Here is a 24,592-nt window from a genome sequence, read left to right as displayed (position 1 = left end):
GAACAGGACCAGGACCAGAACATGACCAGAACAGAACCAGAACAGAACCAGAACAGGACTAAACTGGGCTCTAAACAGGAACAGAACAGAACTGGAACAGGACCAGAACAGGACCAGAACAGGACCAGAACAGGACCAGAACAGGAACAGAACAGGACTGGAACAGAACCAGAACAGAACCAGAACAGGACCAGAACAGGACCAGAACAGGACCAGGACCAGAACATGACCAGAACAGGACCAGAACAGAACTAAACTGGGCTCTAAACAGGAACAGTACAGGACTGGAACAGGACCAGAACAGGACCAGAACAGGACCAGAACAGGAACAGAACAGGACTGGAACAGAACCAGAACAGAACCAGAACAGGACCAGAACAGGACCAGAACAGGACCAGGACCAGAACATGACCAGAACAGGACCAGAACAGAACTAAACTGGGCTCTAAACAGGAACAGAACAGGACTGGAACAGGACCAGAACAGGACCAGAACAGGACCAAAACAGGAACAGAACAGGACTGGAACAGAACCAGAACAGAACCAGAACAGGACCAGAACAGGACCAGAACAGGACCAGGACCAGAACATGACCAGAACAGGACCAGAACAGGACTAAACTGGGCTCTAAACAGGAACAGAACAGGACCAAAACAGAACCAGAACAGGACCAGAACAGGACCAAAACAGGACCAGAACAGGACCAGAACAGGACTAAACTGGGCTCCAACCAGGACCAGAACAGGACCAAAACAGAACCAGAACAGGACCAGAACAGGACCAGAACAGAACCAGAACAGGACCAGAACAGAACCAGAACAGAACCAGAACAGGACTAAACTGGGCTCTAAACAGGAACAGAACAGAACTGGAACAGGACCAGAACAGGACCAGAACAGGACCAGAACAGGAACAGAACAGGACTGGAACAGAACCAGAACAGAACCAGAACAGGACCAGAACAGGACCAGAACAGGACCAGGACCAGAACATGACCAGAACAGGACCAGAACAGAACTAAACTGGGCTCTAAACAGGACCAGAACAGGACCAGAACAGGACTAAACTGGGCTCCAACCAGGACCAGAACAGGACCAAAACAGAACCAGAACAGGACCAGAACAGGACCAGAACAGAACCAGAACAGGACCAGAACAGGACCAGAACAGGACCAGAACAGGACCAGAACAGAACCAGAACAGAACCAGAACAGGACTAAACTGGGCTCTAAACAGGAACAGAACAGGACTGGAACAGGACCAGAACAGGACCAGAACAGGACCAGAACAGGAACAGAACAGGACTGGAACAGAACCAGAACAGAACCAGAACAGGACCAGAACAGGACCAGAACAGGACCAGGACCAGAACATGACCAGAACAGGACCAGAACAGAACTAAACTGGGCTCTAAACAGGAACAGAACAGGACTGGAACAGGACCAGAACAGGACCAGAACAGGACCAGAACAGGAACAGAACAGGACTGGAACAGAACCAGAACAGAACCAGAACAGGACCAGAACAGGACCAGAACAGGACCAGGACCAGAACATGACCAGAACAGGACCAGAACAGAACTAAACTGGGCTCTAAACAGGAACAGAACAGGACCAGAACAGGACTAAACTGGGCTCTAAACAGGAACAGAACAGGACCAAAACAGAACCAGAACAGGACCAGAACAGGACCAGAACAGGACCAGAACAGGACCAGAACAGGACTAAACTGGGCTCCAACCAGGACCAGAACAGGACCAAAACAGAACCAGAACAGGACCAGAACAGGACCAGAACAGAACCAGAACAGGACCAAAACAGAACCAGAACAGGACCAGAACAGGACCAGAACAGGACCAGAACAGAACCAGAACAGGACCAGAACAGGACCAGAACAGGAACAGAACAGAACCAGAACAGCACCAGAACAGGACCAGAACAGGAACAGAACAGGACTGGAACAGAACCAGAACAGAACCAGAACAGGACCAGAACAGGACCAGAACAGGACCAGAACAGGACCAGAACAGGACCAGAACAGGACCAGAACAGGACCAGCAGACTGCACATTCAAACTGTCACTCAGTAAGAGAAAATCTTTCCAGCAAATACTTTTATTCAACAGTACCGGCAATAATAATCTAAAGCAATTTAATAGTAATGCTTAAGTACATACTTGGCTCTCTCTGCCCACCACTGAAGAATAATAAATAGACACAAGGTGAACTCTGGGTAACGGATAAGAGCAAAATAAAAAATGGGAACGGCAGGACGCAGCCAGATCAAACGATTCAGCGTATGCAAATAAAAATGGATCGCAAAAAGCAGAATCAAATTGAAGACGGGCGCGGGAAAAAGATACGGACGGCTCACCATAAACACGTCCGGAAGCAAATCAAGTGTTTTTTTTATTTGTGTGTGTTTTTTTTACCGCGAGAGATCAGCGGGATGATTCGTTCAGGGGGGGAAAAGACAAAAAAATAAAGTTGAAAAAATAAGTGAGCTTGATGAATGGGAAGTAGCTAAAGAAAAATGGAAATTGCAGAACAAACAATCTGGAACGTGGCTGCGGGGCGAGGCAGATGGATGGACCCACGCACACAACGGCATCTGCGCGTTACAGATAAACACCCGAGGGGCAAAAGAGGATGCTTAGGAAATACATTTGCGCAACGGATTGTTCTCTGAAATGAAGAAAGTGCAATGAAATCTGTCTCATATTGTCTCCGAGTGGTGTTTTAATTCCGATCTCCTGCCTGTGAGCGCAGTCAACAGCGTGTAAACAACCTTTATTTACGCGTGGATGGGAATATGTGACGCGGCGCAAAGAACGTAGACATGTTTGTGAAAAGATACATCAAAGATAGAATAATCATCTATAGGTAAACTGGTCCTGGCAGTATGCTTGGGTTTAAGAGTGATAAAAGATTAGCATTGTTTTGTTTCCGGTACCATCCTCTACACGTATAATTAATAACATTATAACTTGCTCAAGGAGGGATTAAAGTGCCCCCTACAGGTCGGAAGACTCGTTGAACTAAAATGCTGTTAAGATAAATATGCTTAGAATTTTGCTAAAATTTTTTACAAATTTATCACAGAAAAGCAAATTTTTTAGGTTTATAATTTCACTTCCTGTTTGTAATTGATGACATCACACTAGGAAATTACCCTGCAAACATTGAGAAAAACACATCTAATGTCATTTTTTTTTATTCGACAAATGAAAATGTATGAGAGCGACTTTGTTTTGTTTAATTATGTTCAGAGGATCAAAAAAGTAGTTTATTTGCGTAAATTATCCATAAGCTTTGAGTCGAATGAGCATCCCTAGTGTGATGTCACTTCCTGTCATTGTTCTACAGATTTTTCAACTTTTCTCTACAAATACCTACTTGATTGGTGTAAAACTTTCATTTATATGATAGAAATACACTAATACACCAAATAAAGTCAAAATTAGAACATCGTAAAAACCTGTCATACGTATTTAGAATAGTATTTTTATTGCGGTAAAAATATATATTGGCTTTTGAAAACAATGCTAAATAAAAATTGTAAGCCTTCGACGTGATGATATCTGTATCTGCTAAACTCAGACAGAATTGTGCAATCACATTAGTCAAAATCAAACTTCTTTCACCTCAGATTTGTGAGGGTTTTTCAGTCCTGTGTGATATTTTTTTCCGTTCTTTTTCCCCCTAGTTGATACAGATGGACCACGCTTATTCCTGATTGGCTAATCTACTTGTCAATAGGGATGTCAAGATTATTAGGTTAATCGATAATCGTGATGATTTAGGTCACAATATAATAATTGCACGGACTAAAAAATTATAATCGTGACATTTTTAGCAGATTTAAAAAAAATATAAAAAATTAATTTAGTAGAAAAGTGAAAATGTTTGAGCTGAAGTAAGTCTTTTTTTAGTTCAATTAAAACACATTTTAGAAGGTAAATTAAGTTATTTCTGCTCAGCCTTTCCTCAAAACAGTAAACCTAAATATAAAGCGTTTTTTTTGTCTTATTTATCATTCAGAAAGTTTGATTTCATAAAGCAGGAGGAGCGTTAATGTGATAAGAAAACAAGAAGGAAAGACTCAAATTTTGAAATCATGACAACCCTTCTTGTCAATCACATCCATCTGAAACTGGTGACAAAGTATTGGAGACGTGTGAACACAATCCTCGCTGTAACTCTATAAACAGCAACGCTAACCCCACACACTCTAGATCTCATAATTACAAAGGGGGTAAATATTTCAAATGTTAATGTGATCGATGTTGCTCTGTCTGATCATTTCTGTGTCTTCTTTGACCTGTCTGTTTCTCCCAAACCTCCGGTTGGTCCTGCAGTTGTTCAGAGGAGACACATAAGTGATGGCACAGGTGCACTGTTTATGGAAATGATAAACTTTGAAAATGTCTCATGTTCTAATGTAAATGATTTGTTGAACTCTGTTACATCTAGTGTTTTGAATGTTCTGGACACCATCGCCCCTATAAAGGCTAAAATGGTTAAAATAAGCAGAAGGCGCCGTGGAGAAATGATGATTCGGTCAGGGCACAGAAAAGGGAGTGCCGCAGGGCCGAACGGAAATGGCGCAAGTCAAAGCTCCAGGTTCAAAAAGAGATTTACAAAGAAAAGCTGAACATGTACAACCTAATCTTATGTAGAACTAGGGAAAGATATTTTTCTGAAATAATTGGAAGCTGCAGTAACAACTCGCGTGTCCTGTTTGCCACAGTAAACAGATGAACAAACCCTCCAGCTCAGCTGCCGTTAGAACTCATTTCCACATCCAAGTGTGATGAGTTTGCATTATTCTTTAATGACAAAGTTCAGGGCATTAAAAATGCTATAAATCCCACAATGCAAAAAATTACCCTAAAACCACCAAGACACTTAGAGCTAACTCACTTTGCACCAGTAACTGACAAAACTGTCCATGAGATCATCACCAGTCTGAGTTCATCTACATGCTGCCTTGATGTGTTACCCACCAAATTTCTAAAGTCTGTGCTGAACAGTTTGTTAGCACCATTCACTCACATAGTTAACATGTCGCTTCAATCTGGAACATTCCCAATGTCTTTGAAAACTGCGGTCATAAAGCCTCTCCTAAAGAAGAGCAGTCTTGATGCCGCAGTACTGAGTCATTACCGGCCCATCTCTAATCTGCCATTTTTGGGCAAAGTCCTTGAAAAGGTTGTTTACCAACAGCTCACAGATTTCCTCTTAATAAACAACTCATTTGATGTTTTTCAGTCAGGTTTTAGACCTCATCACAGCACTGAGACTGCTCTTGTCAAGGTGACAAATGACATCCGCCTGAACACTGACACGGGCAAAGCCTCAGTCTTAATTCTGTTAGATCTGAGTGCTGCTTTTGACACTGTCGATCATGGGATCCTCTTACAGAGACTAGAGGACTGGGTAGGCATCACTGGCACTGCCCTAAACTGGTTAAGGTCCTATCTGGAAGACAGGAAGTACTTTGTTGAAATTGGTAGCTGTGTCTCAGACCACATGACCCTGACCTGTGGAGTGCCCCAAGGGTCAGTCCTGGGTCCCCTTCTGTTCAACCTCTACATGCTGCCGTTGGGTCAGTTGATACGCAGTGAAAATGTGTCCTATCACAATTATGCAGACGACACTCATGTTTCACTATCGGCAGGTGACTATGGACCAGTAGATTCACTCTGTCACTGCATCCAACAGATCAGTTTGTGGATGCAAAACAACTTTCTCCAGCTGAACTCAGACAAGACTGAAATAATTGTTTTTGGCCCACAGAAACAAAGAGAAAGTGTTAGCGGTCACCTCCAGAGTCTCGCTCTAAAACCTACAAACCAAATTAGAAATCTGGGGGTAATAATGGACTCAGACTTGAACTTTAATTGCCACATCAAATCAATAACATCAGCAGCTTTTTACCATCTAAAAAACATTGCCAAAATCAAAAATATAGTGTCAAAACCAGATTTAGAGAGACTTATCCACGCGTTTGTCTCCAGTAGATTAGACTACTGTAACGGCCTGCTCACTGGCCTCTCCAAACGAGTTGTAAAACAGCTGCAGTACATCCAGAACGCTGCTGCTCGGGTCCTAACCAGAACCAGGAAGTATGATCACATTAGTCCTGTTCTCAGGTCTCTGCACTGGCTCCTGTGGCTCAGAGAATAGACTTTAAAGCAGCTCTGCTTGTGTACAAGTCTCTCCATGGCCTAGCACCAAAGTACATCTTGGATATGTTAGTGCCATATGAACCATCTCGGACTCTGAGGACCTCAGGGACCGGCCTCCTGCTGGTGCCCAGAGTCAGGACTAAACATGGGGAATCTGCGTTTCAGTTTTATGCAGCTAAAATCTGGAACAGTCTTCCTGAAGATGTGAGACAGGCTTCTACTCTGACAATGTTCAAATCTAAGCTAAAAACAGTTTTGTTTAGCTGCGCATATGACTGAAAGGATTTTTTCTTTGCACTCTTCTCTTTTGTTTGTGATTTTATTAGTTTAGAAAATCAGTTGGATTGATAATTTTTAATTTAGTTAATTTTATTGTATTTCTGTTTCTGTAATTTCTTTGTGATTTGAATGCATTTTTCCTGCTGTGTGAAGCACTTTGAATTGCCTTGTGTATGAAATGTGCTCTACAAATAAACTTGCCTTGCTAACCACGCCTCACTACAGTGTTATTACAGTGTTATTACAGTGTTATTACAGTGTTACTACAGTGTTATTACCTCTCTTCTCCGTGGTGACGACCAGCGCCTCCGCAGACTCTCCCCAGCCTTTGCGCGTCTGGGCCGTGATTCGAAACACGTAGACGGACTCGGGCTTGAGCGAGGTGACGGTGTACTGGCGAGCGCTGGGGTTCAGGACGTCCACCGTGGCTCCGTTACTGTTTGAGGAGTTCAGGTGGTACGTGATCTGATAGGCTGGACGGGACATACGGAACATTCACACGTTTATGAGCAGTTTAAGTTGCAGAATACATAAACAGGTCACTTTGAAGTTGATCTTTTTTATTATGTGGGTGTATTTGCTAATATACACTTTGGGTCTGATGTGGACTTGGTATTGTCCAGTTCTAGTCTTGGTTCATGTTTGTATAAGAATGTTATTTTTTATTAAGAGTATAAGAGGTTTTTTAATCGTTTTTTTTATTTTTTTAATTTGTTTTTTAATCGTTTTTTTTTTTTTTAAACAAGATTATCTGTTTCTTTATTATTATACTTCTTCTAATCTGTTTCTGTTTCACTTCCTATAAGTGATCTGTTCTTCTGTATCTACCTCTGTATCTACCTGCGTTGCACCAATGAAATTTCCCCATGTGGGACAATAAAGGAATATCTTATCTTAACTAATGTTGCAACAGTGGAATTTCCCCATTGTGGAAAAAAATAAAGGCTGTCTTATCTTATTTTTATATTTTACGATTATTATTTATCTTTTTGTATGTTACGTCTCATCACAGAAGCAAAGTCCTAGTTTGTAAATTTTGTTCACCTACAGCCTTTTTATAATTCTAATTCTGATTCACACTTATTATAATTTGATCCTATAATTTAGCCCATCTGGAACCACTTTATAATAACTTTACATGAATTTGCCTTAACAAAGCATGAACAAAGTTAATTCCTAATGAACATACAGTTTATTACGCATAATTCAGGCTTAGCAACTACTTAATTAATTAGATTTAGACTCTAAATCTAATTCCTAACCTTAATTAAGCAGTTGCTAAGCCTGAATCAAAATCTGAATCTAGAGCTTAGTAACTACTTAACTGATACTCTAAATTTTTGAGTATCAGTTAAGTAGTTACTAAGCTCAAATCATTCTTAATAAACTATTTCTTCACTATGAATTAACTCTTTATTCATGCTTATCTAAGGCAAGAATAAGTGTAGTTTTATAGCGTTACCGCCCATTTTAACCCTGATGTGGACAAGGTTTGTCGAATCCTTGTTAAATCCTGATCTAGTCCATGTTTAGTGTCGAGTTTAGTCCTGTTTTAATCCCAAATTGGATGTGGTGAATGTTCAAGTGTGAACGCGAGCTACACACGGCTTCTATTATCAGAAACGATCACTTTAGCGCCTCTATAATCGACGCAGTACTTTGCCCCGAACGTCGATCACTGCATTATAAGTGCTATAAACGTTACAAAAGTCTTACCTTTGACAGAACCGCACTGCAATCTACAGTCTGTACGGCATAATAAACAGATTTGCTTTGCTGAACAGTGAAAACCGCGGCTTGTACCGAGACTGACCTGATAATTTCACACCTCCTCGTAAAATCGACACAAATCGCACCAATGGGCCGAGGGTTGCGTTAACGTCCAATAAGCGAGAGTTTTAAGAGCGCGACAGTTCGAATGTAAAAAAAATCGCAGTATAATGACCGTGAACGCCGCATACCGAGAATAATGCCATTGGGTTGTGACGGGGACTGCCAAATGAGCCGCACTGAAGTGGTCCGCACTTCGGGAAACAGGATCCCCACCGGAGGCCCAGGCACTGAGGGAGAGCAAGGGGGGGGAAAATGTTAAAGTCACTTAGTTGTAGCGAGGAACATTTTTCGTGTTTGGGTAAAAAAAAGGTGGTTTCAAGGGAGAGATTAGCAACATTTGCAGATGTGATGTATCGTCAATGGAGGAATTCTTGCTCATCAAACAAAGCGGGTAATGAATACTAATCGTCGTTATACAAGGTGACAGACGCTTTGCATGTAATATCAGAGCATAGCACGAGAACGTTAGCGGTTTAGTCACTGTGCCGAGCAGGAATGCATAAAACATTTCTATTTCCAAAGAGAATAGTAGCAAAAAACATGTGTATCACAAAGAAATTGAATTAATTAACAGGCAAATTCCAAGGATTGTCATTATTTATCATAATTTCCTTGACAAACCACAATATATCCTGTCTTTTTATGTTAAAAAAAGAAAGGAAAAGCTGCTAACCCTCATGTTTAGAGCTCTATAAACATGTTCTGAAATGCTTCTTGAATTAGTTTAGCAGTTCAGATTTCAGTTATGCTTAAAATGTTTAAAATGGGATCTACTTTGAGCAGAATAATCAAAACATAAATCACGAAATCGCAATGCTAGTCTGAATAAAATATCTTTACAACATGGTTCAGCCTGATTGGAGAATGTTCTAAAGTTTGTACATAAATAGCTCACTACATTTGTCTTTTTCTTTACCAATATGGATGAAAAATGCAAATAAAAATGCAAATACTGTTTTTAAAAGGATGTTTTTTGGCCTGTAGGCTCTACTAGACAGAACAGCCCAGCGAGAAATGGGGATGCGAGAGCAGGGAAGGACATGCAGCAAATTCTCTGAGTCAGGGTTTGGAGCTCACGAGTACTGTACTGCACGCATTTCACTGGAATATCAATTTGAGAAACATTTGTACATTACATTTCCTTCTCATTCTTGATAAACAAAACCAAACAAAACTGTCAGAAAGATGAATATGTGTGACAAATATACAAATAACTCTGAAATAACAAATCCCTTAACTATCTAACTAAGATGAACTGTAGATACTAAACTACCTTAAAACATGTCAAAGCTGAATGAATCCACTGTCCACACATCTTAAAAAACAAATGCGACTTCATGTCCGCCTACCGTCGTCCAGCGTCCGCTCGAGAATGGGCGGAGAGCTCGGCCGTCCGTCGCCGATCCGCGTGAACGCCTGGACTTGTATCTCGTAGAGGACGTATTTCCCGAGTCCGGTGAGCTGAACGCTGTGGGTGGCATTACCTTCCACTGTCCAGAAATGCACCCCGTTATCCGAATCCTTCTCTTTGTACACCAGCTGGCAGCGAAGAGCAAGAACATAGTCAAAAAAGGTGACAGAATATTGGTAAGCGACGTCTCCGAGGCTAATTAAAAGTTGTTTAGCGGTAGGCTTCGTACACAGACCTTATAGCCCAGGATGAGGCCGTTTCTGTCGGGTTCGGGGACTTCGAACCATCGCACCAGGATGCTGCTGGATGTAGTGGCGAAGGCAGACACGTTGATCGGACCGCAGGAGGGGACTGGTGAACAAAGAGGAGATGAGTTACGCTTTCGGATGCCAGGGTTTTCTTTGTCGGGGTGAAGGAGAAGGGAGTAACATAAGTTCTTACCGTCTATTCGCAAAGAGATACAAGGCAAATACAGTATTTTCCGATACGTTTTTTACATAGTTTTGGCCGTGGTGCGACTTCTACTCCAGAGCGACTTATATCTGATATTATTCGTTATTTTCACACTGGCAATCGCATTTCACATGTTGATTATTTTCACACTGACAACCACAAGAGGGCGCTCTGGGCTCTAAGCGACGCAGAAGAAGAATCTGCACTTCCTCTTCCTCTGGAGTTTGTGGAGTTGTTTAGAAGTGACACAGAGGAAGAAGAATTCAATGGATTTAGTGATTTGGGGTAAAACTGATGCTTTGGTAAACTTGTTAGCATGTTCTTTATGCTATAGTTCTCTGAATAACTGTTAATATGTTACGTTAACATACCAGACACTTACCACAGTTCTGTCTGTGCCTCATGTCATTATAGGAGATCTTCTACTGAAAGTGTTTTTCAGACTTCCTATAAGTGATCTGTTCTTCTGTATCTACCTCTGTATCTACCTGCGTTGCACCAATGAAATTTCCCCATGTGGGACAATAAAGGATTATCTTATCTTATCTTATCTTATGTAGCTGAAGGTGTTAGCGTTAGCATACGTACACCTATTCACCATGTTCTCTCATCTGTTATTATTTTAAACTGCATTTCAAGATTAAATGTCTGTTCTTGGTCTTGGATTTTATCAAATATCCAGTGCAATTTATAATCCGGAAAATACAGTATATCAAAATGTATGACTTAAGTAAACTACTACTTCAACGACAAAAACCCCAAAATCACAAATGTGGAAAGTCGCTTACGTAACATTTTTGTTTGTACACACGCTTCATAAATGAGATCTGTGAAGTACGGTGATACATTTGGTGATACAGGATCGATATCGTGGGCTGCTGTATCGATATATCGCCATGAATCATTTTTGATATCATTATTTTGTGACCGCACTACAACTTTGTGCAGGTCGTGGTTTAACAAAGAAAAATGTTGTTAAAATGCGTTTTATAAGATATATTGTAGAATATCGTGAGCAATACATTGATTATCACATGTATTGCAAAATCGTGATATTATCGTATCGCGAGCTGCGTATCGTGAGCCGTGTATCGTGTATCGCATCGAATGTTGTGATTCTCTGTAATTCCCGCTCTAGTCACTGGTTGGTCGAGCTGACTCACAAGAACGAATTTTATGATTATTTTAAATTTTTTGCAACGAAAACATTTAGCGCAAGATGGATACACGTAATGCCAGACTATGAATACTTTCCAGGGAAAGTAATAACACATCCAAACACATTTTAGTGCGACCATATTCACCCCGAATACTCCTACAACTGCTTCTGTCACTTCCAACATTAACAACGTCGAGCTTTAACAAATGTGTTCATTAGCAAGTTTTCTTAGCTGTAGTTTGCAGTAATTTAGCCACAAAGACACCACTTAAATAACCCATACGCTGCCCACTCCTGAATAACTTTCTATCCACCTACACGTTTAAACATTTGCTTAAGTTATAGCAAATCTACCATCTGCTGGAGAAGCCGACTTTGTTTGCACAGTATCTGATGTCCCCGTCTGGTATTGTGCTGAAAAATGACTGAAAAAATAGGCTCTTTCTTTGCTCGGACGCTCATCTTTCCACATAACGCATGCAAAGAGGGGGGAAAATGGATCGGAATTCAAACTTTCGTATCCATGTGTTCCTAATTTCATCACCGCTTCCATTTCTTTCAACTCGCGGCGTCTGGCACCAAGGAGAAAAAAATTGAAACGAGGCTGTTGAAAAAGCTCCAGTAAACCAACGGCGAAGGTCCACACAGTCATGAATAAAACATATGGCCCAGTCTAAAAGATATGAGTCATAATTTAGACAGACCAAGGTGTTAGGAAAGTATTAAGGTGTTTTTTTTTTCTTTTTTAAACTTTGTGGAAGTGCTTTTGGCGATAATTCAGGAGTTGGTGTGTGACTGTTTGCAGTTGGTAACACCTCATTTATAAATGTTAGTTTCAAGGATTGTACTCGCTCAAGTTAAAGATGAAGTTGTGGAGAGTTACTACTACTACTACGCTGCTACAGTGGTACTACTTTAAAATAACTACGCTTTAATTTGTCCCAATAAAGCAGGGACAAAGACTAGATTCATAATGAGTTGATTTAGACTAATTCAGGTTTATTAACTACTTAATTAAGGGGTTAGGACTAGAGGCAATGATTAAGTATTTACTAAGTCTGAATGATTCTTAATGAACTATTTGTTTGTAATGAAGTTAGTTTTTGGCTAATAAAAGTTTAGCTATAATAGTGTTGGCGTTAGTGATGTTAGTAATGTGTTTTAAAATATCAGTGTTAGGGGCAGATGATATCATTTTCATTCATTCTTTGTGTAACGTGTAAAGTCACTGATAATGTATCTTGTATGTTATGAAATAAAATAAATAAAATAAATAAAATAAATAAAATAAATAAAATAAATAAAATAAATAAACACTGATTTTGCTCAAACAATTTACAAAAATATTGGTGATTTTTTTTTTTTGGGGGGGGGGACATACACTCAACTCTATTTTTGACAAAGAAGGAGGAACTATACTGGAAGTAGCAGCAGTATTAGTAGTTATTGTAGTACCAATGAAGAACTGATACTTATATTCTTTTATTTGCAGTACACTTTAAAAACATTATTTTTGCTTTGCTTGAGTACATTTTGAGGTGTTATTATTATTTTTATAACTTTTACTCACTTCAAAGTTAGTAATACATTCAATGAAGGCGTACCCTGTTGTTTCCCCACTATTTTCAAGTAAACTTTTGAGAATGTCTTACCGGACTCTCTGGTTCGGCCCCGGACCGGCTGGCTCCAGGGTCCCGTCCCGATGCCGTTGATGGCCTGGACCCGGACCTCGTACTCGGTCCACTCCTCCAGGTCCTCGATGGTGAACTCTCTCTCTAGGCGGTCGGCGATGACATGGGTCAAAGCGCGGCCCTGCGACCCCGCCCGCGAGTACTGGATCCTGTATCCCACCAGCTCCGGGTTTCCGTTGTACTCCCATTCGGGCAAAGGCTGCGGAACGGGAAAACCGAAGCGAGCACTGGTCATTTCGCATTCAAAAAGGTGCATGAATAATAAAGACAAAGCAATTTCAGCTTCTCTCCCTCGTCCCACATATTTAGACAATGTCCCACCTTGTCACGGGTGCCACAAGAATATTATATCATAGTAATATTCACATAGAAAACAAGAAAAAACTCAAAAACTGTCATTCTGGGTTGTCATACGATGTGAACTGTTGCTATTCCAACTCTCGAACTACGTTTTAAGGTACATTAAAGTCTATAAGCCCAATTTTATCATGTCTGTCCCACCACATTTCCCAAATTATCTCACATTTATTCTACTATTTACAATTTGAAGTTGTCACCATAGAAAACAAAGAAGCCGCCAACACTTGTGTGATTGAAGTTTACATTGGAAACATATATATCTGATTTAAAAGTAGATGCATTATAAATACAGTACATTTATTTGTGTATTATCTAAATTTTGTTCTATATTTGACCTGAAAACGTTATTTAAATGTGTGCACATGTGGGACAGATCAAGTGTAAAGTTTAGATCTATAATGAGTCTTATCTCAACATTATGTAGTGACTCAAACATTAAAAACCAGATTGACGTGTGGTTAAAACGAAAGGCGTGAGATGAGCTGCTTTCCCACAATGATTTGTCGTTTGTTGATGTCACAAAAGCTGGAAAATGTGATGTATAAACCACAATTAACACAAAAATCTGTATAAAATCTGTTGTTCCTAATCCATCACTGATATAACAGCAACAACATCAATACATATTAACAAATTACATTCAGTTTTGAGGTATTTCTGGAGTTTTTGATGTGCTTCTGTAGCTTTTCTGTGTGAATTAATATTGTCATTGCTCAAACAAAACTTTACTAATGTATATATAATACTATTGCCTTTGTGTTTGTAATATACTTTTTGCGATACATATTTTCCCACTACTACAACTCGACTTTGTTTTTTGACAGTCAAAGCGGAATGTTTCACTGTGTGGCATTAAACTTCGCCATCTCCACCACGGACAACCAATTAAGTGTCGCCACCGGGCCAAGTTACGGATCAGATCAGCGGAGAGGCGATCCTGTCGTTCCTCAATTTACCAAATTTGCGTCAATCGTGCTAGTTTGTTAGTATTACTATATTTTGACATTCATTTTAGTTAAAAAGAGTTTGCGAAGACAGTTTTGTGACATTTATTTTAGACAGAAACAAAAACACAAAGACAACCAATGAAGTGACGCCACCAGGCTAAGTTACGGATCAGATCAGCGGAGAGGCAACTTTAGGCATTTACCAAAATTTGCGTCAATCATGCTAGTTTGTTAGCATTACTATATTTTAACATTCATTTTAGTTAAAAAGAGTTTGCAAAGACAGTTTTGTGACATTTATTTTAAATAGTAACAAAAGCACGAAGACAACCAATGAAGTGGCGCCACCGGGTCTAGTTACGGATCAGATCAGCGGAGAGGCAACGCTGTCATTTACCACATTTGCATCAATCGTGCTAGTTTGTTAGCATTACTATATTTTTACATTTAATTAAAAAGAGTTTGCAAAGACAGTTTTGTGACATTTATTTTAGATAGTAACAAAAACACGAAGACAACCAATGAAGTGATGCCCACCGGGCTAAGTTACGGATCAGATCAGCGGAGAGGCAACGCTGTCATTTACCACATTTGCATCAATCATGCTAGTTTGTTAGCATGACTGTGTTTTCATTATTTGATTTCAAGCCAAAAACTCAGTAGCCTCGAGTTTGACATTCATTTGAGTTAAAAAAAAAGAGTTTGCAAAGAAAGTTTCATGACATTTAATTCAGACAGAAACAAAATTGTGTGAGGTCTCGATTTCAATGGGTTATTACCTGATTAAATAAAGGTTAATTCAAGAAAAAAAATTAAACAAAATCATACCTGCCAGTCACCAAACAGCGTCAAAGTTTTTCTACACATTTGTTTGCCCAGGTTTATCAGCAGTTAAGTGTTGTGTTTTCTTTCAATTTCTGCTCATATTTAACTGAAAATATACATGTTTAAAGAATGAAACTAATGAATCGCATTAGATGTATTTTGCCTGTGTTTTACCGTGACAAACACCCTTTGCGCGGACGCATCGGAGCAAAGTGCACCTTTAAACCGACACGTATCTGTCGAGATTTGCAGCGCTCTCACCATCCAGCGCAGCCACAGACTGGTCTCGCTGGCCGTCCTCAGCGTCACGTTGGCGGGCGGCATGTCCGGAGGGGCCGGGAGCGTCTGGATTTTCCTGGAGGGCTGACTCGGGGGGCTGCTTCCCACTATATTCACCTGCCGCATCCTGAATCTGGAAAAAAAAACGTAACAAGCAGCAGATGATGAAAAATCCCCCAAACAGAACGAAACAAGACGTGAACCTGGCACGTCTTAAAACGCCGCGCGCCGCTTTACGTGGAGCTTACCGGGCTTGAACTGCAGATCAGAGACAGGGATACGAACACTATTATGAATGTTTAGAGCTTACGTGAGGACATCCTAAATCCGACAAGAACGATTTAGTCAAATGTAAAAGTTGCAGTCTCCCGGCGTTAGTCTGGAGGGAGGCGGCTTTTAGTGCAATGTTAATTGGCGATCTTGAATCTGATTAGGGAAAACAAGTGCCCCGGCTACAAGATGAAAACTCCTGCGCTTGCTGTAAAAATAATCACGTCATTATAGGCTTGAGTCGGGATCACAGGGTGTGAGTTGGGCGGATATGGAAGAAAAACAGAAAGCGCTCCTGGGATACACTGATGTAGGAATACACCTCGCTGCTGTGTAAGCGGGTTGTTCCTTTTATTTTGTATTAGCAGGCACTTTATTGGGAAAGTAATGAGTGGGCTGAAGCTGAAAAATGCCACTGGGTTTCCGGGGTAATATTGTGTATTGGGAAAGGCTATTTTAACAGTATATTCAGTAATTTGTATATGTTTGTGTTCACGTGGCGGGAGCTGCTCTTGACTGCTTCGGGCGTGAGTCGAAAAGAGCTCATTTTAATCAAGTTTTTATTGACTTGTCTGCGTTATGACCATATTCAAAGTTGTATTTTGTTTAGCTGATGCATGCCTGTCTTCACCTACCCCCCATCTCCCCCCACAGCGCTGTATTGGAAGTACAAACACGTGTAAACATTATCTGCGAGCCGGTATGGTGAAATGCCACTGTGTAGGCATGGGGTTTTGAACAGGAAGTTAAAAAAAAACAACACAACATTCTATTATCAGAGCGTTTTTAGATCAATATTGTTTTTTTTTATAATGAACAGAATGTAAAAGATTGATCTATATGTTACAGTTTGATACAAAATGTGCAAAAACGAGAAGAAAAAGTCTTCTTAAGTGCATTGTCAAGAGCACCGAGTTGCCTAGAGCCGGCTCAGAATGGGATCAAACCGAATTTACATCAGGACTAAACTGGATTCAAACCAGGACCAAGTCAAAACGAATGTGGACGCACCCTAAGAAAACTCCACATGTGCTCCAGTTATGTTCCGATAAGGTTAAGAGGTCAAATACGCTTAATATAATCATTCATAAGGCCTTGATTCGTATATATGTCTGTTTTAACTTCATTTGTACATTTTAATTCTACTGTGGAACCTCTTGTTTAATCAACCACATAATCACCTGTAAAACGTGAACGGATTGAGGCCCGGGACCACCAGGGACCGCGCCTCCGGTTCATTTGAAACCTGGTGCACCAGAATCCAGTCGTCGTTCTCTCCTGTCGCGCCCACCTTTAAAAACAAAAAAAAAACACACACACACACAATATCAAAAGCATGTAAATATGATCCAAAGACAACGGGGTGGCACAGTTCAGACGGCTGTGCTGTGCGAGGCTGAATAAGAATAAGAATAACACAGAACAGTCGTACCTGCGCCTCCACCTGCCAGCGCGAAATGGAAGTCTTGCCGTCGTATCCCGGCTTGAACTGCAGGGTGACGGAGCGCGGGCCCGTGTTGGAGATGGCGATGTTTGTGGGGGGCCCGGGCAGCTCTGAGGAGTCACACAGAGGACAAGGGGGCGGGGGAGAAAAAAAGTTACACTCAACTCTGCATACAGTGTGCAGAGGACGCATGGGCTCAGGCAGGGGAATGCGTTTACAACAGCGCTCCCTGGTGGCCGGACAGACAATGCACATAAAGGCAAGGCAAGTTTATTTGTGGAGCACGTTTCATACACAAGGCAAATCAAAGTGCTTCACACAGCAGGAAAAATGTATTAAAATCACAAAGAAATTACAAAAATATGAATAAAAACAAACAAACACATAAATAAATAAGTAAATAAATAAATTACAAAAATACAAATAAAATACAAATAAAAAACAAACAAACACATAAATACATAAGTAAATAAATAAATAACAAAAATACAAATAAAATGAAAAAAACAAACAAACACATAAATAAATAAATAAGACAAATACAAATAAAATAAAAAACAAACAAACACATAAATAAATAAGTAAATAAATAAATAAATAAATAACAAAAATGCAAACAAAATACAAATAAAAAACAAACAAACACATAAATAAAAAAGTACATTAATAAATAACAAAAATACAAATAAAATACAAATAAAAAACAAACACATAAATAAAAAAGTAAATAAATAAATTACAAAAATACAAATAAAAAACAGCCAAATCCAACTTTATCGGACCACATTGGCAGGGATTCCAGACACTCCTTCCCATATTTATTTGACATTGCAGCATGACAGGCGTCTCCGGGATGGACACATCACTTTTAGATTGATTCGTTCCCATATCTGCTCGCTTTCTGCAAACCGCTCAGACATGCTCAGAGTTTTATGGGGGAAAAGTAATATTTAGGATACTATGGACAGGCCAAAACTAGAGGAACTAATTAAACTCTGTTCTATGAAATAAGATAAGATAAGATAAGATAATCCTTTATTGTCCCACATGGGGAAATTTCATTGGTGCAACGCAGGAAGATACAGAAGAAAAGATTATTATTAAGAGTATTAGTTGTAGAGGTAGTGTAGTAGTATTAGTTGTAAAGGTAGTGTAGTAGTATTAGTTGTAAAGGAAGTGTAGTAGTATTAGTTGTAGAGGTAGTGTAGTAGTATTAGTTGTAAAGATAGTGTAGTAGTAGTAAAGGTAGTGTAGTAGTATTAGTTGTAAAGGTAGTGTAGTAGTAGTAAAGGTAGTGTAGTAGTATTAGTTGTAAAGGTAGTGTAGTAGTATTAGTTGTAAAGGTCGTGTAGTAGTATTAGTTGTAAAGGTAGTGTAGTAGTATTAGTTGTAAAGATAGTGTAGTAGTAGTAAAGGTAGTGTAGTAGTATTAGTTGTAAAGGTAGTGTAGTAGTAGTAAAGGTAGTGTAGTAGTATTAGTTGTAAAGGTAGTGTAGTAATATTAGTTGTAAAGGTAGTGTAGTAGTAGTAAAGGTAGTGTAGTAGTATTAGTTGTAGAGGTAGTGTAGTAGTATTAGTTGTAAAGGTCGTGTAGTAGTATTAGTTGTAAAGGTCGTGTAGTAGTATTAGTTGTAAAGGTAGTGTAGTAATATTAGTTGTAAAGGTAGTGTAGTAGTAGTAAAGGTAGTGTAGTAGTATTAGTTGTAAAGGTAGTGTAGTAGTATTAGTTGTAGAGGTAGTGTAGTAGTATTAGTTGTAAAGGTCGTGTAGTAGTATTAGTTGTAAAGGTAGTGTAGTAATATTAGTTGTAAAGGTAGTGTAGTAGTAGTAAAGGTAGTTTAGTAGTATTAGTTGTAAAGGTAGTGTAGTAGTATTAGTTGTAAAGGTAGTGTAGTAGTAGTAAAGGTAGTGTAGTAGTATTAGTTGTAAAGGTAGTGTAGTAGTATTAGTTGTAGAGGTAGTGTAGTAGTATTAGTTGTAAAGGTAGTGTAGTAGTAGTAGTAAAGGTAGTGTAGTAGTATTAGTTGTAAAGGTAGTGTAGTAGTATTAGTTGTAAAGGTAGTGTAGTAATATTAGTTGTAAAGGTAGTGTAGTAGTAGTAAAGGTAGTGTAGTAGTATTAGTTGTAAAGGTAGTGTAGTAGTATTAGTTGTAAAGGTCGTGTAGTAGTATTAGTTGTAAAGGTAGTGTAGTAATATTAGTTGTAAAGGTCGTGTAGTAGTATTAGTTGTAAAGGTAGTGTAGTAATATTAGTTGTAAAGGTAGTGTAGTAGTAGTAAAGGTAGTGTAGTAGTATTAGTTGTAAAGGTAGTGTAGTAGTATTAGTTGTAGAGGTAGTGTAGTAGTATTAGTTGTAAAGGTCGTGTAGTAGTATTAGTTGTAAAGGTAGTGTAGTAATATTAGTTGTAAAGGTAGTGTAGTAGTAGTAAAGGTAGTGTAGTAGTATTAGTTGTAAAGGTAGTGTAGTAGTATTAGTTGTAAAGGTAGTGTAGTAGTATTGGTTGTAAAGGTAGTGTAGTAGTATTAGTTGTAAAGGTAGTGTAGTAGTATTAGTTGTAAAGGTAGTGTAGTAGTATTAGTTGTAAAGGTAGTGTAGTAGTAGTAAAGGTAGTGTAGTAGTATTAGTTGTAAAGGTTGTGTAGTAGTATTAGTTGTAAAGGTAGTGTAGTAGTATTGGTTGTAAAGGTAGTGTAGTAGTATTAGTTGTAAAGGTAGTGTAGTAGTATTAGTTGTAAAGGTCGTGTAGTAGTATTAGTTGTAAAGGTAGTGTAGTAGTATTGGTTGTAAAGGTAGTGTAGTAGTATTAGTTGTAAAGGTAGTGTAGTAGTAGTAGTTGTAAAGGTAGTGTAGTAGGATTAGTTGTAAAGGTAGTGTAGTAGTAGTAGTTGTAAAGGTAGTGTAGTAGTATTAGTTGAAAAGGTAGTGTAGTAGTAGTAGTAGTTGTAAAGGTAGTGTAGTAGTATTAGTTGTAAAGGTAGTGTAGTAGTAGTAGTTGTAAAGGTAGTGTAGTAGGATTAGTTGTAAAGGTAGTGTAGTAGTAGTAGTTGTAAAGGTAGTGTAGTAGTATTAGTTGAAAAGGTAGTGTAGTAGTAGTAGTAGTTGTAAAGGTAGTGTAGTAGTATTAGTTGTAAAGGTAGTGTAGTAGTAGTAGTTGGAGTTAACTGTGAATTGTGTCTAAACTGGACTGTTTTAATTTCATACTTTTTCAACTTTTCATTTTTGTTTAGTAAACTGGGGAACACAATATTGAGCAGTAAAAAAAAGTATTGAATAAATCTACTACACTACTACTACGCATATTAATTAGCTTAATTCCTGTGAACGTTGGTTAATCTTCTCTATTATTGACCAATGACCGTTTCATTGTTTGACCTTTAGCTTTCTGCTGGTAAAATCAACACTTTTATTCAGCCCTGCAAGAAAATAAAATAAATTTAATTGATTGCTATAATGTCGAGAGTATTGGGTAAATCCATACTCATGATTATTCAGTTATAATCGTAAGAAGTAAAACAAAATACATAATCAGGACCATTTTAGGACCATTTTCCAGAGTTAATACAATTACATCTACTTTTAAAGTACTCTTGTTGATCACATTTACTTTATTTTGTCATTTAGAAAGTTTGATTTCATAAAGTTGGTGACAAACTTGAATTTAGTAACATTTGAAGACAATGAGAATGAAAGTAAATGAAAAAATGTTACTGTTGTTTTTGTCAGTAATGTTTTTTTAACACAATAATCCTACAATTTGATATCCTATCCCTAACTACTACTACTACTACTACTACTACTACTACTACTACTACTACTACTACTACTACTACTACTACTACTACTACTACTACTACCACTACCACTACTACTACTACCACTACTACTACTACTACTACTACTACTACTACACTACTCCCACTGTACCACCGAATCTGATTTTCTAATCCCTTTGACTCTTTCACTCAACACCACAGACTTGACTCGCTTTCAAAATCGCGCATTCATTCCCCTCTTTTTGTTTTCCGCTCACTCCAGACTTCAAAAGTAGATTATCTCCCAAAGTAAAAAAGACGCTACACGCACAGAGACAATGCGCAGAATGCCAATTACTCTGCACTTATCCAGAGATACCATTCAATCTGATAGTCACTGTTTACACTCGGGCCGGATAAACAATGAGCGGGATTAGTCGCTGTGGAAATCCCCGGGACACAAACCTGGAAATTGCATCTTCAAAACTGCAAACTGCATTTTTTCAACATTTTATATGTATTTCTTTGCATCTAAACTTTCATATGAAACCGTGTCGCGAATCTGCAATTTGTCATCTTTATGCCTCCTTGGGGTGAACATTAACTCAAAATTACATACATCAAGCATACCCTGATACAGCTCAAATAAATCCTAACAGTAGATATTAATGTTTCCACGTGAAGTCCAATTTACTATAACGGCTCCCATGGGTGTAATCATTTTACCACCCCGCTGCTTAACTGTGAAGGTATTAAAACACGACAAAACGCAGATTATACACAATACAGTTAAACGACTAGCTGTAAATCATTAGCATGACTGATAACGTAGGTGGCTTTTAGCTAAATTGTTTGGGTACAGTGGCGAGCCGGGGCACAATGGCTGTAATTACTCCGAGCGGCGCCCGGCGATGCGGCAGCCTATCATTTCACAGGTTTTCACAGATGTAAACACTTTGGATGCGAGCGCGGTAATTAATGTGGAAAAAGCTGCCTCCATTGTGCGGCGCGGCGAAAGGGGAAGTCGCTTAGGCGTTTTGTTTTTTGAAAGGCCACGCGGGCTCGACGGCGATTTACACGTCCGGAAGTGAAGGCACGACTCAGTAAATGTGGCGTTGTTAGGATGAAATGTTAGGGAAGTTTCAACAATGAGGATATGCTACAGGTAAAATCAGCTTTTTATTCATTTTTTTGGTTAATTTCTCTCTCGACAAACAAGCTTTCACCTGGAAACAACAACAACGCTGTCAAATCTGCACCTGAAGATGTTTCATTATTTAATTGAATCATATGGAACACTGTAAGTTCAAAGGTCGGATCAAATGCATTCTCCTCCATCGAGACATGAAGCTCAGCCAGACACTAGATATCAGAATCACATGACCTGTGGCAAGGAGAACGTGAGCGGCGTGTGTGAGTGAGAAAGTGAATATAATGTACTTAATAGTGCAGGACTACCGTATTTTCCGCACTATAAGTCACACCTTTTTTCATAGTTTTGGCCAGGGTGCGACTTATACTTATATTTATACTTATATACTTCATACTCATGATTATTTAGGTCACATTATAATCGTGCGAACTAAAACGAAATACATAATCAGGATCATTTTCCAGAGTTAATAAAAAATACATCTACTTTTAAAGTACTCTTGTTGCTCACATTTACTTTATTTTGTCATTTAGAAAGTTTGATTTCATAAAGCTGGTGACAAACTTGAATTTAGCAACAATGGGAGACAATGAAAATGAAAGTAAATGAAAAATGTCACTGTTGTTTTTGTCAGTAATGTTTTTTTGTCACAATAATCCTCACAAGACAACTTCACCTTTTTTCATAGTTTTGGCCGGGGTCCAACTTATATTTATATACTTATATACTTATACTCCGGAGCGACTTATATGTGATATTATTTGTTATTTTCACACTTTTCACACATTTCATACTCCAAATACAACTTACATATGTTTTTTTTCTTCTCTATTATGTATTTTTTGGCTGGTGCGACTTATACTCCAGTGCGACTTATATATAGTCCGGAAAATACGGTACATGTTGTGAATGAGAGGTTAGTGCAGTTTGGACAGTTTGAGGAGGGAAAAAACATGCAGAAGAGAGCAGCGAGGACGACTATTACCACTTTCGAACACGACTTTTGCCAGCTATTTAGTAACTGCACAGCTTCAAAACGCAACATTTCTCAGCAAAATAAGACGTGGCAACTTTCACAAGGCCATTGCTCTTGTTACATTTCGAGCACGCATGAAATCATCACTTTTTAATGAGTCACCGAGAGTGTTCGAGTGACTGTAAACGAGTGGCGTCCGTGGCGTTCTGTGGATGGGAAGGGAAACCATTTGGCTCAGTCACTTCACACTTCACACATTTGGCTCGGAGCCTCTAATAAAACTAGCGGTTGAGTTTGTAGTTCCGTACGTGTTTACGGAAGCGCGCGGCTGCTCCGTGTCGTTGGATACATCCGGACTTAACTCAGAGATCATCTACCTGGAGGGAAATGTGATCGATGCATATATCGCGCGATCGGTGCGTCTGATCGGCCCATTTTTCAGATCACCCAATCACGATCGGAGCTCCTCTACGCAATAATGCAGCTGAAGAAAAGCTGGTTGCTACACATTCGCATGAGAAAAGAATAAAACGCATCTATGTTTGTGCTTATACAGGGTTTACGTCCGACTTTGTCTGTTCTTGTGGCGGAAAGAGAGGGATTTATTGACAATAAAGTAGGGTTTATATGTATAGGTCGGAAGGATATGGGAAATCACACAAGACGGCTGACACATAAAGTCCCAAAAAACTGTCTGTTTTTTTTTTTTTTAAGTTGCACAGAACTAAACTTAGAGCAGACATGAGGAATAAAATGTCTCATGGGAATAAGAACAGAGCTGGCAGGATCAGTTCTGGAGGTAAGAAAAGGGGCAGAAGTTGACAGTGTTGCCCACGAAACTCCAGTGAGGCGCAGTTGGTGGAAGTCAAATATTAGCAGTATTCAAAGATGTAAGATGAATATAAAGTATGCATCTATTGCCAATATACAGGAATACATTATGACTACATGCACCCTCCTTACATATTATGCAACATTTACTTTTTGAGGTTTTGTTATGAGATTGTTCCCTCGTCAAAAAAGGTGGTCTCACTCTGAAATTCACAAAAACACAATTTTTTTCCAATTTCTCAGATGTGTTACGTCAAAGGTAGAGATCCAGAGTTCTCCTGCTCCGTTCACCTTCATTAAAACTAGCTAGCTTTTGTTTGTTTCCCCATGGTAACTCCCTCTGCTGCCAGTAGATTGACCAATTTATGATGAGCAAACGCCAGACTTATATAAAGTAATTATTTGAAGCTCTAAAACATGAGATACCAAAGCAGAGGTATTGAAGAGCTTGTTAAACACCTATAACACAGAATATCTGATCTTTATAACCGTTTTTGTAATGTTCCACAGTACGGCATTAAACTTGGAGAGGTGGCCCCGTTCCCAGTTAGAATGCACTAAAATCACTACACCGAGATACGTTTAATGTCATACTGTGGAACATTTTATAGAGCTTTGAAAGTCAACATTACATAATAAGGTACATGCAAAGTAATTTTAATTTAAAGGACAAATATTGTGCGAAACTGTTTTGTGTTATAGCATCCTTCCGTATTCAAAGACATGCCAGGTGTTGTTTTTA

The 24,592-nt window shown here is 39.1% G+C and overlaps 1 protein-coding gene across 7 annotated transcripts in view; it reads right to left on the bottom strand.

Annotated features, from left to right (window-relative positions):
• Window positions 1-24,592, bottom strand: part of sdk2b (sidekick cell adhesion molecule 2b) — a 565,983-nt gene that overhangs the window by 65,021 nt on the left and 476,370 nt on the right. For all 7 annotated transcript variants that reach the window (XM_072455684.1, XM_072455687.1, XM_072455686.1 and 4 more), the window contains exons 22-29: window positions 17,128-17,249; window positions 16,877-16,986; window positions 15,408-15,558; window positions 12,976-13,213; window positions 9,947-10,062; window positions 9,650-9,839; window positions 8,429-8,527; window positions 6,746-6,940 (exon numbers count right to left, since the gene is read on the bottom strand). In XM_072455684.1, the coding sequence (XP_072311785.1) occupies window positions 6,746-6,940; window positions 8,429-8,527; window positions 9,650-9,839; window positions 9,947-10,062; window positions 12,976-13,213; window positions 15,408-15,558; window positions 16,877-16,986; window positions 17,128-17,249 (1,221 nt within the window). The remainder of the gene's footprint in view (window positions 1-6,745; window positions 6,941-8,428; window positions 8,528-9,649; window positions 9,840-9,946; window positions 10,063-12,975; window positions 13,214-15,407; window positions 15,559-16,876; window positions 16,987-17,127; window positions 17,250-24,592) is intronic.

The sequence above is a fragment of the Eucyclogobius newberryi genome, unplaced genomic scaffold, assembly GCF_026437365.1.
Source record: "Eucyclogobius newberryi isolate DKJ021-1_F unplaced genomic scaffold, fEucNew1.0.hap1 SCAF_20, whole genome shotgun sequence".
Taxonomy (NCBI): Eukaryota; Metazoa; Chordata; class Actinopteri; order Gobiiformes; family Gobiidae; genus Eucyclogobius; species Eucyclogobius newberryi.
Note: the sequence above shows the minus strand (reverse complement) of the source record. Positions and strands in the feature narration are given on the sequence as shown.